The following is a 15,273-nucleotide window of genomic DNA, read 5'->3' as shown; positions in this document are numbered from 1 at the left end:
TATTGTTTGTATGCACATTTATGAAACCCAAACAATTTTATATCAAATATAAACAACTTATACCTGATATACATTAGAATAACATAGAACATCGATTTCACTAAACAAAATCTATTTTAAAATTATAAAATACCATGTTGGAATTTTTGTATACGTTTCTTCATAAATAAATATGGTATAAGTTTTTTAATTTTGTTACTCAAAAACTTTATTTAATAATGTAAAAAATAGTTCAAAATCATTATTACTGTTAAGTGTTAACTTTGCGAATCTTAAAAAAATATCAAATAGAATTTACATCTCAACCACCACGGGAATACTATTTTTCATTAGCAAGTATTGATTTATCTATAAACTTAATCTGTGAGAATATAAAATTAAATATTTACTTTATTCTACGTTTGTGATTTTCAAATATTTATTACTTTTTTCAAAATCTCCAAAAAAGACTTTTATGATTGTTCGCCTCGTATAACACTATAAAATTGCAATAAATATTTCATAAATGAAGGATTTTATAGTTTGGTAAAAATACATGTTTTCAGTTACTGAGCCTCACATGTAATTATAAAAATATTTATTCTAAAAAGATATTTACATACAGTTAAAATGTATTTTTTATGTTAATAAATTTTAGATTCAACCTATTTCACGTTTTAAATAATTGATATTTACCAATATTTATCTTTAGAATTATTCCTATTTCAATATTTATAATGAAATTATACACTTTATGTTACTTTTCACACAATATGGATTTTTTATGTAAATTCGGTTTTCTTCACACAAAAAAATGGCCTGAGAACTAATTTCTCTCCAAACTTGAATTTTTTTGATAAATCTGAAATTATTATTTCAACTACTGAGTTATGGCCAAAAACATTTTAAAGGTAAACAAAAATATGTATGTTTTCAGAATACTGTATTTTGGGCTTCAAATAAGGAATTCATGCACTTTATCTTTGCTTTCTGGAGTTTTCTCGATTTGTGAGACGTGAAAAATGGTTTTGACCCTCATAAAAAGATCGGAGATAGTCGACTTTGATCTAATTTACATACTCGGTATTAGATATTTGACTTGTATTACACATAAACTAAAGAGAAATAAAAAAAATAAAAATATTAAAAATAAAAGTTAATTTTATTCCAAAAAAATCGTTTTTCTCAAAAACTGGCAGGGGAATTTTTTTCTTTTTGGTCTTCACATGTTCCAAAAAATATAAGGAAGCAAATTTTGATTCATTTGGTGTGCTATGACTTTGTATTTAAAGTTGATTCATGCAAACCGTGAAAAGAGCGTGAGGTACTTTTCATAGAAATTTTGTAGACGTCCAAACTTTTTTCTTAACATTTTTTCCTATCTGTTTTTGCGAGAAAAATTGGAAAATCTGATTTTATAAGAAAAAAATTCTTCTAGCCACAAAAACTATTTAGCCCGCATACGCATGAAACTCGCAAAATAAATGAGCCTAAGTAAATAAGTGTTAAGTATTTTTTCCGAAAACAGGGGTGCATTGAGTATAAATGATCTCTTCGAAAATGATGATTGAAATCCGGAAAAAATTGGCAAGATGTTTTTAACCTCCAGGAATGTAAAAAAAAGGAGCTCAAAAAGATTGAAAGGCTTTGCAAACAAGCTGCATATTCATATAATCCAAATTAAATTATGCATTTTCAGGATCCCAATTTGTGTAGGAGTTTATAGATTTTAAATCTTTGTAATGTCTTTGAAATCATTGAAATTTTTGTGAAGTATTTTGAAATCTTTGTGAAGTATTAGAAACCTTAGTGAAAGCTTGAAATTTCCGTGAAATCTTTGAGAAATCTTTTGGCATTTTTCAAAGCTTTTGTAAAATCTTTAAAATTCTTGACATTTTTGTGAACTCTTTTTTTAATCTTTGTTTGCGAAATCTTTTGTGTTTGTACTAAATCATTCAAGTCTTTTGAAATCCTTTCAAATGTGTGGTTGAAACCTTTTGAAATCACTTAAAATCTTTGAAATGTTTTGAAATTCTTGAATTCTTTAAAGAAATTGGTAATCTTCTCTAAATCTATTATATTCGTTTTAAATCACTGGAATATTTGAAATATTTGTAATATCTTTATGAAAATTGTTGTAATCGTTTAAAATGACTAATATTTGAAATCTTTGTTAAATTTTTTGAAATCGTATAAAAAAATTTTGTTGTTTAAAATATTTGAAATGTTTTTAAATAATTGAAATCTCTTACTGTGCCCTTGTTGAAGTGTTTTAAGTCCTTGAAAGCTTTGAAATCTACGGAAACTTTGTGAGATTTTTAAAAATCTTTATAAAATCTTTGAAATAGTTTTGAAACGTTTCTTTAATCTTTGTTCACGAAATCTTTTCTGTTCGTTTGAAATTATTAAAATCTTCTCAAACCTTCTCACATTTGTTAAAACCATTTGAAATCATTAAAAATCTTTTAAATATTTTGAAATCTTTTGAAGTATTTGTGGAGTCGTTGAAATTATTTAAATTATTGCAAATCTCAGTGAAATATTTTGATATCTGCTGAAAAATTTGAAATTGTTTAAAATCTTTGAAATGTTTTGAAATCTTAGAAATGTGGCTGAATATACCATTTTTCAAATCTTTAAACTATTTTGTAAGTTTTCAAATCTTTGTGAAATGTTCCAAATCTTTATGAAATGTTCGAAATCTTGGGGGAATTTTTATGAAAAATTTTTAATCTAGTGTACAAGCCTGTTTTGAATGTTTGAAATCCTTGAAATCATTGCGAAATATTTTAAAACGTTTAAAAAATCTTTCTTGAATCTTTGTTTGGAAAATCTTTTGTATTGATTGAAGTCATTGAATTATTTGAAATATTTTGAAATCTTCTAAAATGTTTTAAAACCTCTGGAAACCGTTTCAAATTTTTGAAATCTTTGAAATCCTTTATATCTTTAAAGTTTTGAAATGTTTGTGAAATTGCTGTGAAACCTTTATTGAAATCTGGCGTTCGCGCCTTTTGTAAATCGTTACAATCCGTGAAATATTTATAAAATGTTAAAGATATTTAAAATATTTTGAAATGTTTGAAATATTTCGAAATCCTTAGAAATATTTTGTAACCTTTTGAAATCTGTTGTACGCTCAAAAAACGGGTGTTCAACACCTCAAAAAATCCATTGTACAGCCATGGCTTATTCTAATTCTGAAACTGAATTAACATCGAAATTTTAAACTAATAATTTTTATAATTTCTAAGTTGAATACCTCAACAAAAAGTTCCTTGAAATATCTTTATTTAGTCTGCAATAAACAAAAGATAAATTATATCTTGACGAATAAACAAATTTTCAGCAACAAGATTTTTTCTAAACGAGATGCTTCTTTCATAATAGACTCAATGATTTAAATTACTCTTGGCATTTCGATAAAATTACTGTTTTAAAAGAAAAAAAAAGAATAATTAAAATTCAAGGTTTTCGTGACAAAATCAAGGATATTTCCAAGTTTTCAAGGTTTAAAAAAAATTCAAGGAGAGTTCCAGGTGTTCAATGTTTTCAATGTTACTAGACACCCTGTTGGCGTATGTTTATTTATGTATTCTTACTTCATCTATGCGGAAGGAAATATAATTTCTGATTGATAACAATGAGGAAGCAAAGTGCTCATCAAATTATCATAATGCAATTATAAATATAAACGAAATGGAAACACCCGAGATCGAATTCGCAGCTAGTTTCAAATAAATCTTGATAAGGGATGGCTAAATTACTTAATAACAGTTAGTTTTTATTAAAATCTATAATACAGCATTCAAATATGTACAATATTCTACATAATCATTCAGAATTAATACTGCTGGCGCAATTTGACTATCAAATGGTCGCAGATCAGTGTTTTCCCAATCATTCGAAACCTCATTTACCATATGATTCTACATCATACACACTGAGAAATTCTTGTAAAAAAAATTCGCGTAATTCAGTCAAGGATGATTTCTTAATTTCATAAATAATTACCGGTCATAACATTCTCTCGCCGTTAATTCTTTTTCTTCTGCTTGTGAGGGTCCAATGAATCCTGGTATTCTCTAATTACTTGCTCTTGTACTGCAGGCAGACAAGGAGAATATCTAGCATATTCCATCGTAAATTCACCCTTTCCTTGAGTGGCCGATCGCAATTCTCCTGAGAAACCGAACATCTCATTCAACGGCACTTCCGCTTCCAAAGTAAACCAGCCTTCAGATCCGTCCATTCCGCCTATTATTCCATTCTTTCTATTAACCATATTCATGATGAATCCCTGCAATCATAAATAAGATTAGACGTTTACAGGGTGCCTACTCAAATCCTGGAAAAAAATGCCCTGAAAATCCAGGTTTTTTCCAGGCATTTTTGATTTTTCCGAGTATAAATGTTCATGGTTCTATATTAAATTCAATTAAAAACGCTTCAAATTCCCAACTTTTCAAGTAAAATAATTTAATTTTCAAAAAGATAGATGAATTTTTAACCAAATAGTTGCATTTTCAACCAAGAACATTAATTTTCAATAAAAAACACGATTTTTCAATAAAATATATTAAATCTCAACCAAATAGTTGATTTTTTTTCTGAAAAAGAAAAATTTTCTAAAAAAAATGGAATTGTTAAATTTTCAATTAAAAAAAAAATAAAAAAATAACAATTTTCCACAAAAAGAAGCAAATTCTTGACTAAAATAATAAATATTCAACTGAAATAGATTTGTTTTAAAATACAAAATTTGCAATCAAAAAGATTATTTGTCGAAGACCAAGATTAATTTGCAAGCAAAAAGATTAATTTTCTACAAAAAAAGATATGACTTTTCAACTGAAAAAGGCAAATTTTCAACCAAATAATTGAATTTCAACGAGAAAGATTCATTTTTGACAAAATTGGTGAATTTTCAAATAAAATGATGAATCTTCAACTGGAGTAATTAAATATTAAACCAAAAAGACGAATTTTCAACTACGAAAGATACATTTTCAAACAAAAATTAAATAATTACATTTTTAGTTAGAATGACAAATATGACAAAAACAAATTTAAAAATAAAAGTTGAATTTCAAATAAAGTAATGAAGTTTCAAATGAAATGATGAATCTGCTACTGGGATAGTTCAATTTTAGATAAAAAAAAATTGAAATTACAACTGAAATGATTAATCTTTATCCAGAATTTTTGAATTTTGAACCAAAAAGATGAATTTTCAATCAACAGGATTCATTTCTATAAAAAACACGCTATTTCAACTAAAACAGATCATTTTTCAACCAAAAATAGAATAGTTGAATTTTTAGTTACAAAATTGATATTTACCTATAAAGATGAAATTTCAACTAAAATTACGGAATATTCAATTGAAATAGTTACAATTTAAGTTTAAAATTTTCAACAAAAATAAACGAACAAATTTCTAACAAAATAGTTAAAGCTTCAACCGAAATAGTTACATTTTCAGTTATAAAAGTTAATTTTCAGCCAGAAAACGAATTTTCAACCAGAAAGAAGAATTTTCAATGCAAATAATGAATCTGCAAGCAAAAAATTAATTTTTAATAAAAGAGTAATCAAAGTGACAAAATAATCAAATTTGTATTCCATAAAAGATTAATTCACAAAGAAAAATTTAGTAGTTGATATAATCGCCAAAAAATATTAAAAATTTTTATTACAAACAGTTAAATTCAATAAAAAAAAGACGACTATCCAACATAAATCGAATTTTTATTCAGGGCAGATTTTTTCGGCAAGAGCGAGAAAAAAATGCAAGCAGTTTGTTGAATTTTCAAGCAAAAAGATGATTGCTCAAACAAAAGATTAATTTTATACCATTAGAAGACGAATTAATTTAATTTCAAACAAAGAAAAAAAAAACATGTTTTTCAACCAAACTGTTAAATACAGTAATATAAAGCTACTTTTACGAATAAAGAATCATTGTTATTGAAATATAGACTGAAATTTAAAAAATTGAGCACTTTTTCGAAAAAATTCCCTGACTTGAAAAAAAGTCTCGGATAATTCCAGGTTTTTTCAAGCATATGGTTTAAGATTTTCCTAAGATTAAGATTTTCCAGATTTCCCAGGTGGGGTAGACACCATGGGAATAGTGGAATGTTAAACCAAACAGATGAATTTTCAACTGAAATGATGGATCATCAAATGAAATAGTTAAATTTTAAACAAAAAAATGAGTTTCCAACTAAAACAATGAATCTTCCACTGAAATAGTTGAAATTAAAAAAAAATGGTCACGAAGAAAGATAAATTGGCAACCAAAACTTAAACAATTAAGTTTCAATGATTTAAATTAAGACGAATTTTCAACTAAAGAAAATAATTTTTCAAACAAAAAATAAATAATTAAATTTTCAGTCAAAAAATGAATGTTCATCCAAAAACATTAATTTTTGACTAAAGTTATGGAATATTCAACTGGAATAGCATTTTCAGTTTGAGAAAACAATTATTTAAAAAAAATTCAATAACAACTCACTTTTCAACCAAAGAAATGAATTTTTAATTAAAATGTTGAATTTTCAGAAAGAAGAATTTTTAAGCAATGTGATTTAATTTAAAAGAAAAATCGTTTTCTAACAAAGAACTCGATTTTTTTAAACGAAATACGTGAATTTCGAACGAAATTAATTATCAATGAAAAAAAATATTTAAATTTATATTGTTAAATTTTCAGTTGAAAAAATTAACTTTCAACGAAACTAATAAATTTTCAACTGAAATTATGTATATTTGACTGAAATACTTGAATTTTCAATCAAAGGGGACAAATTGTTTAACTAAATAGCTGAATTTTGAAATAGAAGAAAATCAATTTTCAACTGAAAATGGAATAGTTACATTTTTAGTTGAAAAAATTAATTTTCATTTTAACTAATGAACTTTCAACTAATATGATGAATCCTAGAATAAAATAGTTGAATTATAAACAAAAAAAATTAGTTTTTAACTAAAACAATGAATCTTCAACTGAAATAGTTAAAATTAAAAAAAAAAAAGTTACTAAGCAAGATAAATTGGCAACCAAAACTTAAATAATTAAGTTTTAATTATTTAAATAAAGACGAATTTTCAAATAAAGAAAATAATTTTTCTACCAAAAAATGAATCATTAAATTTTCAGTCAAAAATTGAATGTTCAGCCAAAAAAATTAAGTTTTGACTAAAATTCTGGAATATTCAACTGCAATAGCATTTTCAGTGTAAAAAGCAATTATTTTCAACTAAAAAAAGGAAGATTTTCAATAACATAGCTCATTTTTCAACCAAAGAAATTCATTTTTAATTAAAAGGATGAATTTTCAGAAAGAAGAATTTCTAAGCAATGAGATGAAATTTCAAAGAAAAAATTGTTTTATGGCAAAGAGCTCGTTTTTTTTAAAACAAAATACGTGATTTTTAAACTAAATTAATGAATTCCCAATTTAAAAAAATATTTAAATTTAGATTGGTAAATTTTCAACTAGAAAAATTCAATTTTCAACTCAGCGTGGAATGGTTAAATTTTTAGCTGAAAAAATTAACTTTCAACCAAACTAACAAGTTTTCAACTAAAATGATGATGATAAAAAAAATGTTGATCTTTAACTGGAGTTCAACAAATAAGATTCAGTACAGGATTTGATACCTGGAATTCCTCAGGAGCCGTAATTTCCACAGCCATAATTGGTTCCAAAATGATCCATGTTCCATCGTGATAAACATCTTTAACAGCACCCTGAGCAGCGAGTATGAAGGAAATTTCAGAAGAATCGACGCAGTGACTTGCTCCGTCCAAAAGACGGAATTTAACACCAGCCACTTTGTTGCCACTGAGAATTCCTTTCTCACAAGTTTCCAAAAATCCTTTTTTCACGCCAGGAATAAATGGTTTAGGTATATTCATTCCGACAGTCTCATCGGAGAATTCCAGTAAGGTATTTTTATTCGGCGGAAGCGGCTAAAGATAGAAGTATTCAGCATGAAATATATTAATAAACTATAATTCTAAGATGAAAAGGTGTAGAATATTTATAAACCTCCATAATTCCAATAACACGACCGTATTGTCCAGCACCTCCAGATTGTTTCTTGTGGAAATAGTCAAACTTACAAGGAAAAAGTAAAGTCTCACGGAAGGCAACCTTTGGTTTGCCTAAAATAACTGGACAATTGTACTCGCGTTCCATGCGCTGGGCATATATTTCCAAATGCAGTTCTCCCATACCGGAAACCAAACTCTCCTGCAAATATATTGAGCTTGTATTCGATTATCAACAGGACAACAAAATAGTTTTGAGAGTCTATTGGGATTCTAATAGGTATACTTTAAGTTTCTGGAGTCGCTGATACCGAATCAATTCGCAGAATTGAGCCAGCACGTCAGGATTGGCAATAAAATTCAAAAAATGGTGAAAAACCTGGAATTTTTGGATAACCTTCGTCTCCAAACTTACAAACCCCAAATTAACAAGCCCCAAACCCACAAGTTCCAAACCCACAAACTCCAAATGCACAAGCTCCATATCCACAAACCTACACAAACTTAAACCCACAAATCCACAAGCTCCATACCCACAAACTGACAACCACTGAACCCACCAACCCCAAATTATACCAATTTCTCAATTAGTATTATAAGATGTGAAGTATTTGGGTTTGTGGAATTGAGGTTCGTAGGTTTGAGGTTTGTGGATTTGGGTCCTGGGGTTGGTGGGATTGGGGCTTGTTGGTTTCGGCTTTGTGGGTTTGGGGCTTGTTAGTTTGTGAGTTTGAGGTTTGTTAATTAAGGGTTTGCATGTTTGGGAACGAAATTTATGCAGAAATTCCAGGTTTTTCACCATTTTTTGAATTTTACTGTGAATCCTGACGTGCTGACTCAATTCTGCGAATGAATTCGTGTTCAGCGACCCCAAAAACATAAAGTATACGTATTAGAATCCCAGTAAACTCCCAAACTAATTTTGTGGTCCTGTGTTATCATTGATGGAAAGGTTAAGCAAGTAGTCTGAAGGGCCGTACTTAAATTACGTAACGGATTGTAGGCCATATTTCGACCCCCCTCCCCCCAATACCAAACCGTAACAAAATCTTTCACTCCCCTTTTATTATATGTAACATTTTGTTTCCAGAAATGTTTTGCTAGTTATTCTTAGTACAATTCAGCATGGTGACCGAGAAATTAATTTTCAAAATTCCCTGATTTTTTCTTGACTAATTTTTCATTTTCCTTGATCATTAATATACAAATATCAGCATTTTTATCTTGTAATACCGTCAATATAAAATCTTTTATAAACAGAATAAAACAATATTTAAAATACAAATTTATTACTTTATTTTAAACAAAAAATGTATTTTATACTATAAAAGATGGCTTTTTAACAAAATACTTAAATTTTTAACAAATTGTTGAACCTTCAAGCTTAGGCCAAGAAAATTTCGCGTTTTACCAAAGATGAAGAATTTTCAACTGAAAAAGAGCAATCTTAAAAATGTAACATTTTCAGTTAAAAAATGAATTTTAAAACCAAAAAAGGCTTTTCTACTAAACAGTTAGATTTTTAACCGAAGTAATACAAGCCTTGAATTAAAAAAATTAATTTTTAACAAAGTAGTTCAAATTGTACCCAAGTAGTTGCATTTTCAATTTAAAAAAGATTAATTTTCAAGCAAAGAGATGAATTTTCAACTGAAAATATAAATCTCCAAAAGAAAAAAATGATTTCTCAACAAAGTGAATCAACCAAAACTTTCAAACGCAGCAGTTAAATACTCAAGCAAAGAAGAATAATTTTTAACTAAAAAGTTCCAATTTCATACAAAAAAATGAATATTTTTGAATCCAAAACATAAATTTTCAATCAAATTAATTAAATTTTCTGTGAAAAAAGATTTCAGTTGACTTTTCAGGAGCAATCTATGAATTTTTAAACAAGAAATAAGATCCTATGAAAAAATTAAATTTTCATGGAAAAAGAAGAATTTTTAATAAAAAAGGATGACTTTTTAACAAAATTTTTGAATTCCCAATAAATTATTTACTTTTTTATATAAAAAAGATGGATTTTCTCTTAAAAGAGATGAATTTTTATTTTTTTTTAATATTTTTTTAAATAGTTGAATTTTTATTCATAAAAGATTCCAGTTGAAATTTCAAGATCAAAATATGAGTTTTTGAACAAAAAATAAGTTACTACGAAAAAATTGAATTTCAATCCAAAAAGAAGAATTTTTGTTAACCAAAAAGGATAAATTTTTAACAAAATAGTTGAATTCTGTACCAAATATTTGTATTTTTACCCTATAAAGATAAAATTTTTTATAGAAAATGACAAATTTTATGTTTAAAAGTTGAAATTTGATCCAGAAAAGATTACAGTTCATTTTTCAACTTGTATAAGAAATAAAAAATATTATAAAATGGAATTTATAAAATTTTGTCCAAATATTATAACAAAAACTAAATTTTCTAAGAAATAGTTCGATTTTCAGCAAAGCAGTAGAATTTCTACCAAAAAATGTGCATTTTTAACAAAATAATTGAATTTTGAACCAAAAAATTTCATTTTTATCCGAGAAAGATGAAATTTCTATTAGAACTGATGAATTTTTAATTTTTTTAAATAAATTTTTTAAACAAAATAGTTAAATCTACACCCAGAAAAGATTTCAGTTCTCTTTTCAACACCAAAATATTAAATTTAAACAAAAAGTAAATTTTCTACGTAATATATCAATTATCACCAAAGCAGCAAATTTTCTAACAAATAGTATGACTTTTCAACAAAATTGTTGAATTTACAACCAAGAAATCTGTTATGTCTGCTAAAACAGGTGAATTTTTGAATAAAAAATACAAATTTTCAAAAAAATTGTTGAATTTTCATCCAAAAAAATTTCTAGAAAATAGTAAAAATTTCAACAAAACAGTTGTATTTTTATCCAAGACAGATGCAATATTTCTACTAGAAAATACAAAGTTTTAAATCAGACAGATTTTCAGGGAAAAAAAATATTATCACCCAAAAAAGATTTCAGTTAACTTGACAGCAAACAATATAAATTTTAAACAAAAGATTAATTTTCTACGAAAATAATGGAATTTTTAATCCAAAAAGACGAATTATTAACTAAACAGTTGAATTCGCAACCAAACAGGATGTCTTTTTAAGAAAATTGTTAAATTTTCCATCAAATAATAAATTGTAAAACTAAAAAGATAATATTCAGGAGAAAGTTTTTGCGAATTTGCAAAAATTACGTAAAAGAGTTAAAGAGCCACTCCCTCCCTTCCGTAAAAAATCGTCCCAAATATCTCGAGCCTGTTTAGTCGAGCTGTTACGTATTTTAAGTACGGTCCCTAATGAAAAATGGCTACCTTCACATCGGGATCATAATGAAATCGCAAAGTGGGATCTTCTTTCGTGAATCTGGACACAGCCTTTGCAAAGTTATCCCGATCCTTTGAATGCTTGGGCTGAATAGACATAGAAATTACAGGATCCGGCACATACATAGATTCCATTGAAATTTGCAATTTTTGATTATTGACGAATGTGTCTCCAGAAGCACAATCTATTCCGAACAGAGCGAAAATATCTCCGGCGAAAACTTCAGTTACGTCTTCCATTTGATTAGAGTGAAGACGCACTAATCTTGCAATGCGAACCTATAAATAATTATGGTTAATTGAAAATATATTAAACTTTAATGGGTAACATTAAATTGAAATATAATTGCAGTATCGTATTTTAAATAATTTACCCTCTTGTTATTTTTAGTATTGACAATAAAATCCCCTTTTTTCAACATTCCCTGATAACAGCGAAAATAAGTTAGCTGTCCAAACTTGGCTACTTCTAACTTGAAAGCCAATCCAACAAACGGTTTATCGTCACTTCTTTTCGGGTCCAAGACAAATTTCTCAAGCTCTTGTCTGTGATATTAAAATACATATTATACATACTATGAATATTTTTTTTCTATTTCTTTTTTTTTTTTGAGCATAAATTATTTTCCTTACCCTTCCTTCTCTCTAAAAGCAATATTCGTAACTTCGCCTGGATTTGGCAAATAATCTAGGACAGCATCTAAGAGAGGCTGAACTCCTTTATTTTTCAAAGCTGTACCCACCAGAACTGGCACAAAGGTCCTTTTTAAACACGATCTTCGAATCGCATCCTTTATATCTTGGTCGGCAATGGGTTTTTCGTTTATGAATAAATCTCCAAGTGTGTCATCAACATTGGTCAAGTGCTCGATGAGTTCCTGCCTTCTATCGACGACCTCTACATATTCATAAAATGTTTTTATATTAAAATCCTACTCCAAAAAGTGGGTGAAATATAATAAACCCAGGGACCATAGCACAAATAGAAAATAAAATAGAGGAAAAAGTGTAATTTTTTCACGATGAAGAGGGACATCAAATAAAATAGGGGAAAAACTAAACATTTATTTTTACATTGAGAAAAGGAGGAACAGTCTTTTTATAAGTAATTGTATATATGAAAAAAAGTTAAATTAATTTGTTAATGATTTCTCCAATTAAGAATTTTTTAAATAGGATACACTAATATTAAGAACATGAACTATTTAAAATTCATAATATCACATTCTTAACTGTTTCCATAAAAATCGTTAGTTACATTATGTTAATTTTGGGATAATATTTTTCAAATCTTAATTTAAAAAATGTTCCTATCTGACAAATTTACATATAAAATTGAGATTTCAAGATTTGTTGAATTTAAAGCGTCTAAGAATAGTATAATATTACAAAATCAAAATTTTTTAACTGCAATAAAAAAAATGTAACGTAAACTATAACTAAAAAAGACTTAACTATCGAAGTTTTAAAATTAAAACTTGAGGGATAAAATAATATTCAATTTAGAATTTAAAATAAAAAAGACAATTTTTTTATTATTCGGGCTTCAAAAAAAATCTTAGGTTTCTTCATTCAAGAAAAAGCAAAAGAAAAAAGTTTGTTTAAATTTTCGTAATTATTTACATTAGTTAAGTGTGATATGGAATGTATATTTGAAGAAAAAATATTTATCATCTACTAAAAACGACGCTCAAATTTTCCAAACGGTTGAAAACTTGTTTTTTGGTACTTTTTCAAATTGTTTAAATATTAGAACTTTTTAAATTTGCGGTCAATCGAAAAGTGTCTTGACTTTCTTCTTTGAGTTTTCGTCTAATTTCACAATTTCATGAGGTAATTTTTAAATATACTTAATATCTGCTGAAAATTTCAATTAGACTGATTAATCTGTTAGAAAAAAGAGGTTTGCTACTATTGAATATTTTAAAAACTTTTGTAATCTATAGCTTTTGTAATTTTCGTTAAATTTTAGGGCCGTGAAATTAAATATATTTTTTAATTTTGCATAATATTATGTTTAATCGCATATGCATACAATATTAAATTAGTTAAAATTAGCATTACCATTTAAAATCATAAAATGTAATAGCTTTAACTGTCATATTGTTAAATTTTAAGTATTTGTATTTACAAAAATCTTTAATATACAATTTCTCATATTTTAAGACTTAAATTTACAATTTCTAAGGTTTAATTTTAAAACGGCCTAATTGACACAATTTTATATTACCAACTTAAAAGAATATTAAAATAAAATATTAATTTGCACACTCGTCTGATTTGAATTTGTCTAATGTAACAATTTTAAAGACTGAATAGAAATATTGCGATTAACTTATAATGCCAACATTTCTTCATACAAAAGAAAACTGCTTACAGAAATCAACTGAAAACTAAAATACTTTCATTCGTTCAGAACTTTTCAGAAAAATTCAGTGATCTTTTGTTTAGCTTTAATTAATAAAAAATCAAGTTTGCCTTTTTATTATTCCTAACAAAAGAAATTTATTTTAATTATACCACTTTCTAAAATATTGTAGATACCTTTAAATGATTCTAAAGTGAGAAAATAATTGTTATAATAATATATCTGAAATAATAATTGGTTTTCCAAATTTCAACTGAAGAAACTTTAATGCGGATAGACAGTCCATCATAATTATTAGTTTCAAAAATATTTAATTTTTATAGAACCAGCAAAAAATATTTTAGCTTATAATTTTATTTGAATCCTAAGTCCAGACATAACTACATAATTGAAAAGAAATCATTGGTATAATTTATTCATTTCATTTCATGATTTAAATTCTATTCACTAGTAAATAATTGTTATTTGAAAAAAGTATTATTTAGAAATTAAGATAAAACGTACTTCAGCTTGTATAAGTATTTTTAGCTTATTTATTATACAGAATACTCGCTTCATATTGTTAAAGAAACCGTGTTCGTATTATTTTACGAACAAAATTTTAACGGATTATTTTAGACTATTCATTATACTAAAATTATAAATATTCGTATTATAAGACCCATAGTGTTTTTAAGCTTTTAATTAATTTTTTTTTCAAATTCTTGACTTAGTATTTAATATAAAATATTTAATAATTTTTCAAAATATATTAATTATTAATTATTATTAATATTTTGACAATATTTTTGAAATTATTGAAACCTTGGAGAAATCATTAAAACCTTGTGAAATCTTTTAAATCTATCCGAAATATTTCAAATCTTTGTGACATCTTTCAGAAAGAATTGAAATCTCTGGAAAAATTTTTAAAATACATTTGGTAATGTTTGTAAAATTATTGGAATCTTTGGGAATTCATTGCAATATTTGAAATCTACCAGAAAATGTTTGCGAAATCTTTGGAAACATTTGATATATTTTTTTAATATTAGGTAACGTTTGTGAAATTATTGGAATCTTTGGGAAATTGTTGAAATCATTGTGCACTCTTGGAAATCTTTATGAAATAATTGAAGTCTTTGGGAAATCTTTAAGATCTATTTGAAATCTTCGCGACGTATTTTTAATCCTTGTGAAATCTTAAAAAAATTATTTATTTTTTTTTGTTTTTAAATATTTGGTTATATATGTGAATATATCGAAATCTTTGGAAAATCATTCAAGTATTTGTGAAAACTTAAATCTATTCCAAATCTTTGAAATCTTTATGAAATTATTAGGAAAACATTGACATCATTGTTCAAACTTTAAAATATATTTTAAACCTTTGTGAAGTTATTGAAATCTTTATGAAATCTTTGGGTGTGAACCTATAAATAATTATGGTTAATTGAAAATATATTAAACTTTAATGGGTAACATTAAATTGAAATATAATTGCAGTATCGTATTTTAAATAATTTACCCT

At 26.2% G+C, this 15,273-nt stretch overlaps 1 protein-coding gene across 1 annotated transcript in view; it reads right to left on the bottom strand.

Moving 5' to 3' along the window:
* Positions 1–3,742: 3,742 nt before the first annotated feature.
* The window catches only part of LOC117168276 (elongation factor G, mitochondrial), a 19,394-nt gene continuing 7,863 nt past the window's right edge, over positions 3,743–15,273 (bottom strand). The window contains exons 4-9 of the mRNA XM_033353790.1: positions 12,029–12,293; positions 11,770–11,941; positions 11,384–11,674; positions 8,043–8,246; positions 7,652–7,963; positions 3,743–4,279 (exon numbers count right to left, since the gene is read on the bottom strand). Coding sequence (XP_033209681.1) covers positions 4,016–4,279; positions 7,652–7,963; positions 8,043–8,246; positions 11,384–11,674; positions 11,770–11,941; positions 12,029–12,293 — 1,508 coding nt within the window. The 3' untranslated portion in view covers positions 3,743–4,015. The remainder of the gene's footprint in view (positions 4,280–7,651; positions 7,964–8,042; positions 8,247–11,383; positions 11,675–11,769; positions 11,942–12,028; positions 12,294–15,273) is intronic.

The sequence above is a fragment of the Belonocnema kinseyi genome, chromosome 2, assembly GCF_010883055.1.
Source record: "Belonocnema kinseyi isolate 2016_QV_RU_SX_M_011 chromosome 2, B_treatae_v1, whole genome shotgun sequence".
In the NCBI taxonomy this organism is placed as follows: Eukaryota; Metazoa; Arthropoda; class Insecta; order Hymenoptera; family Cynipidae; genus Belonocnema; species Belonocnema kinseyi.
The sequence above is the reverse complement of the archived record's forward strand: the minus strand, read 5'-3'. Positions and strand labels throughout refer to the sequence as shown.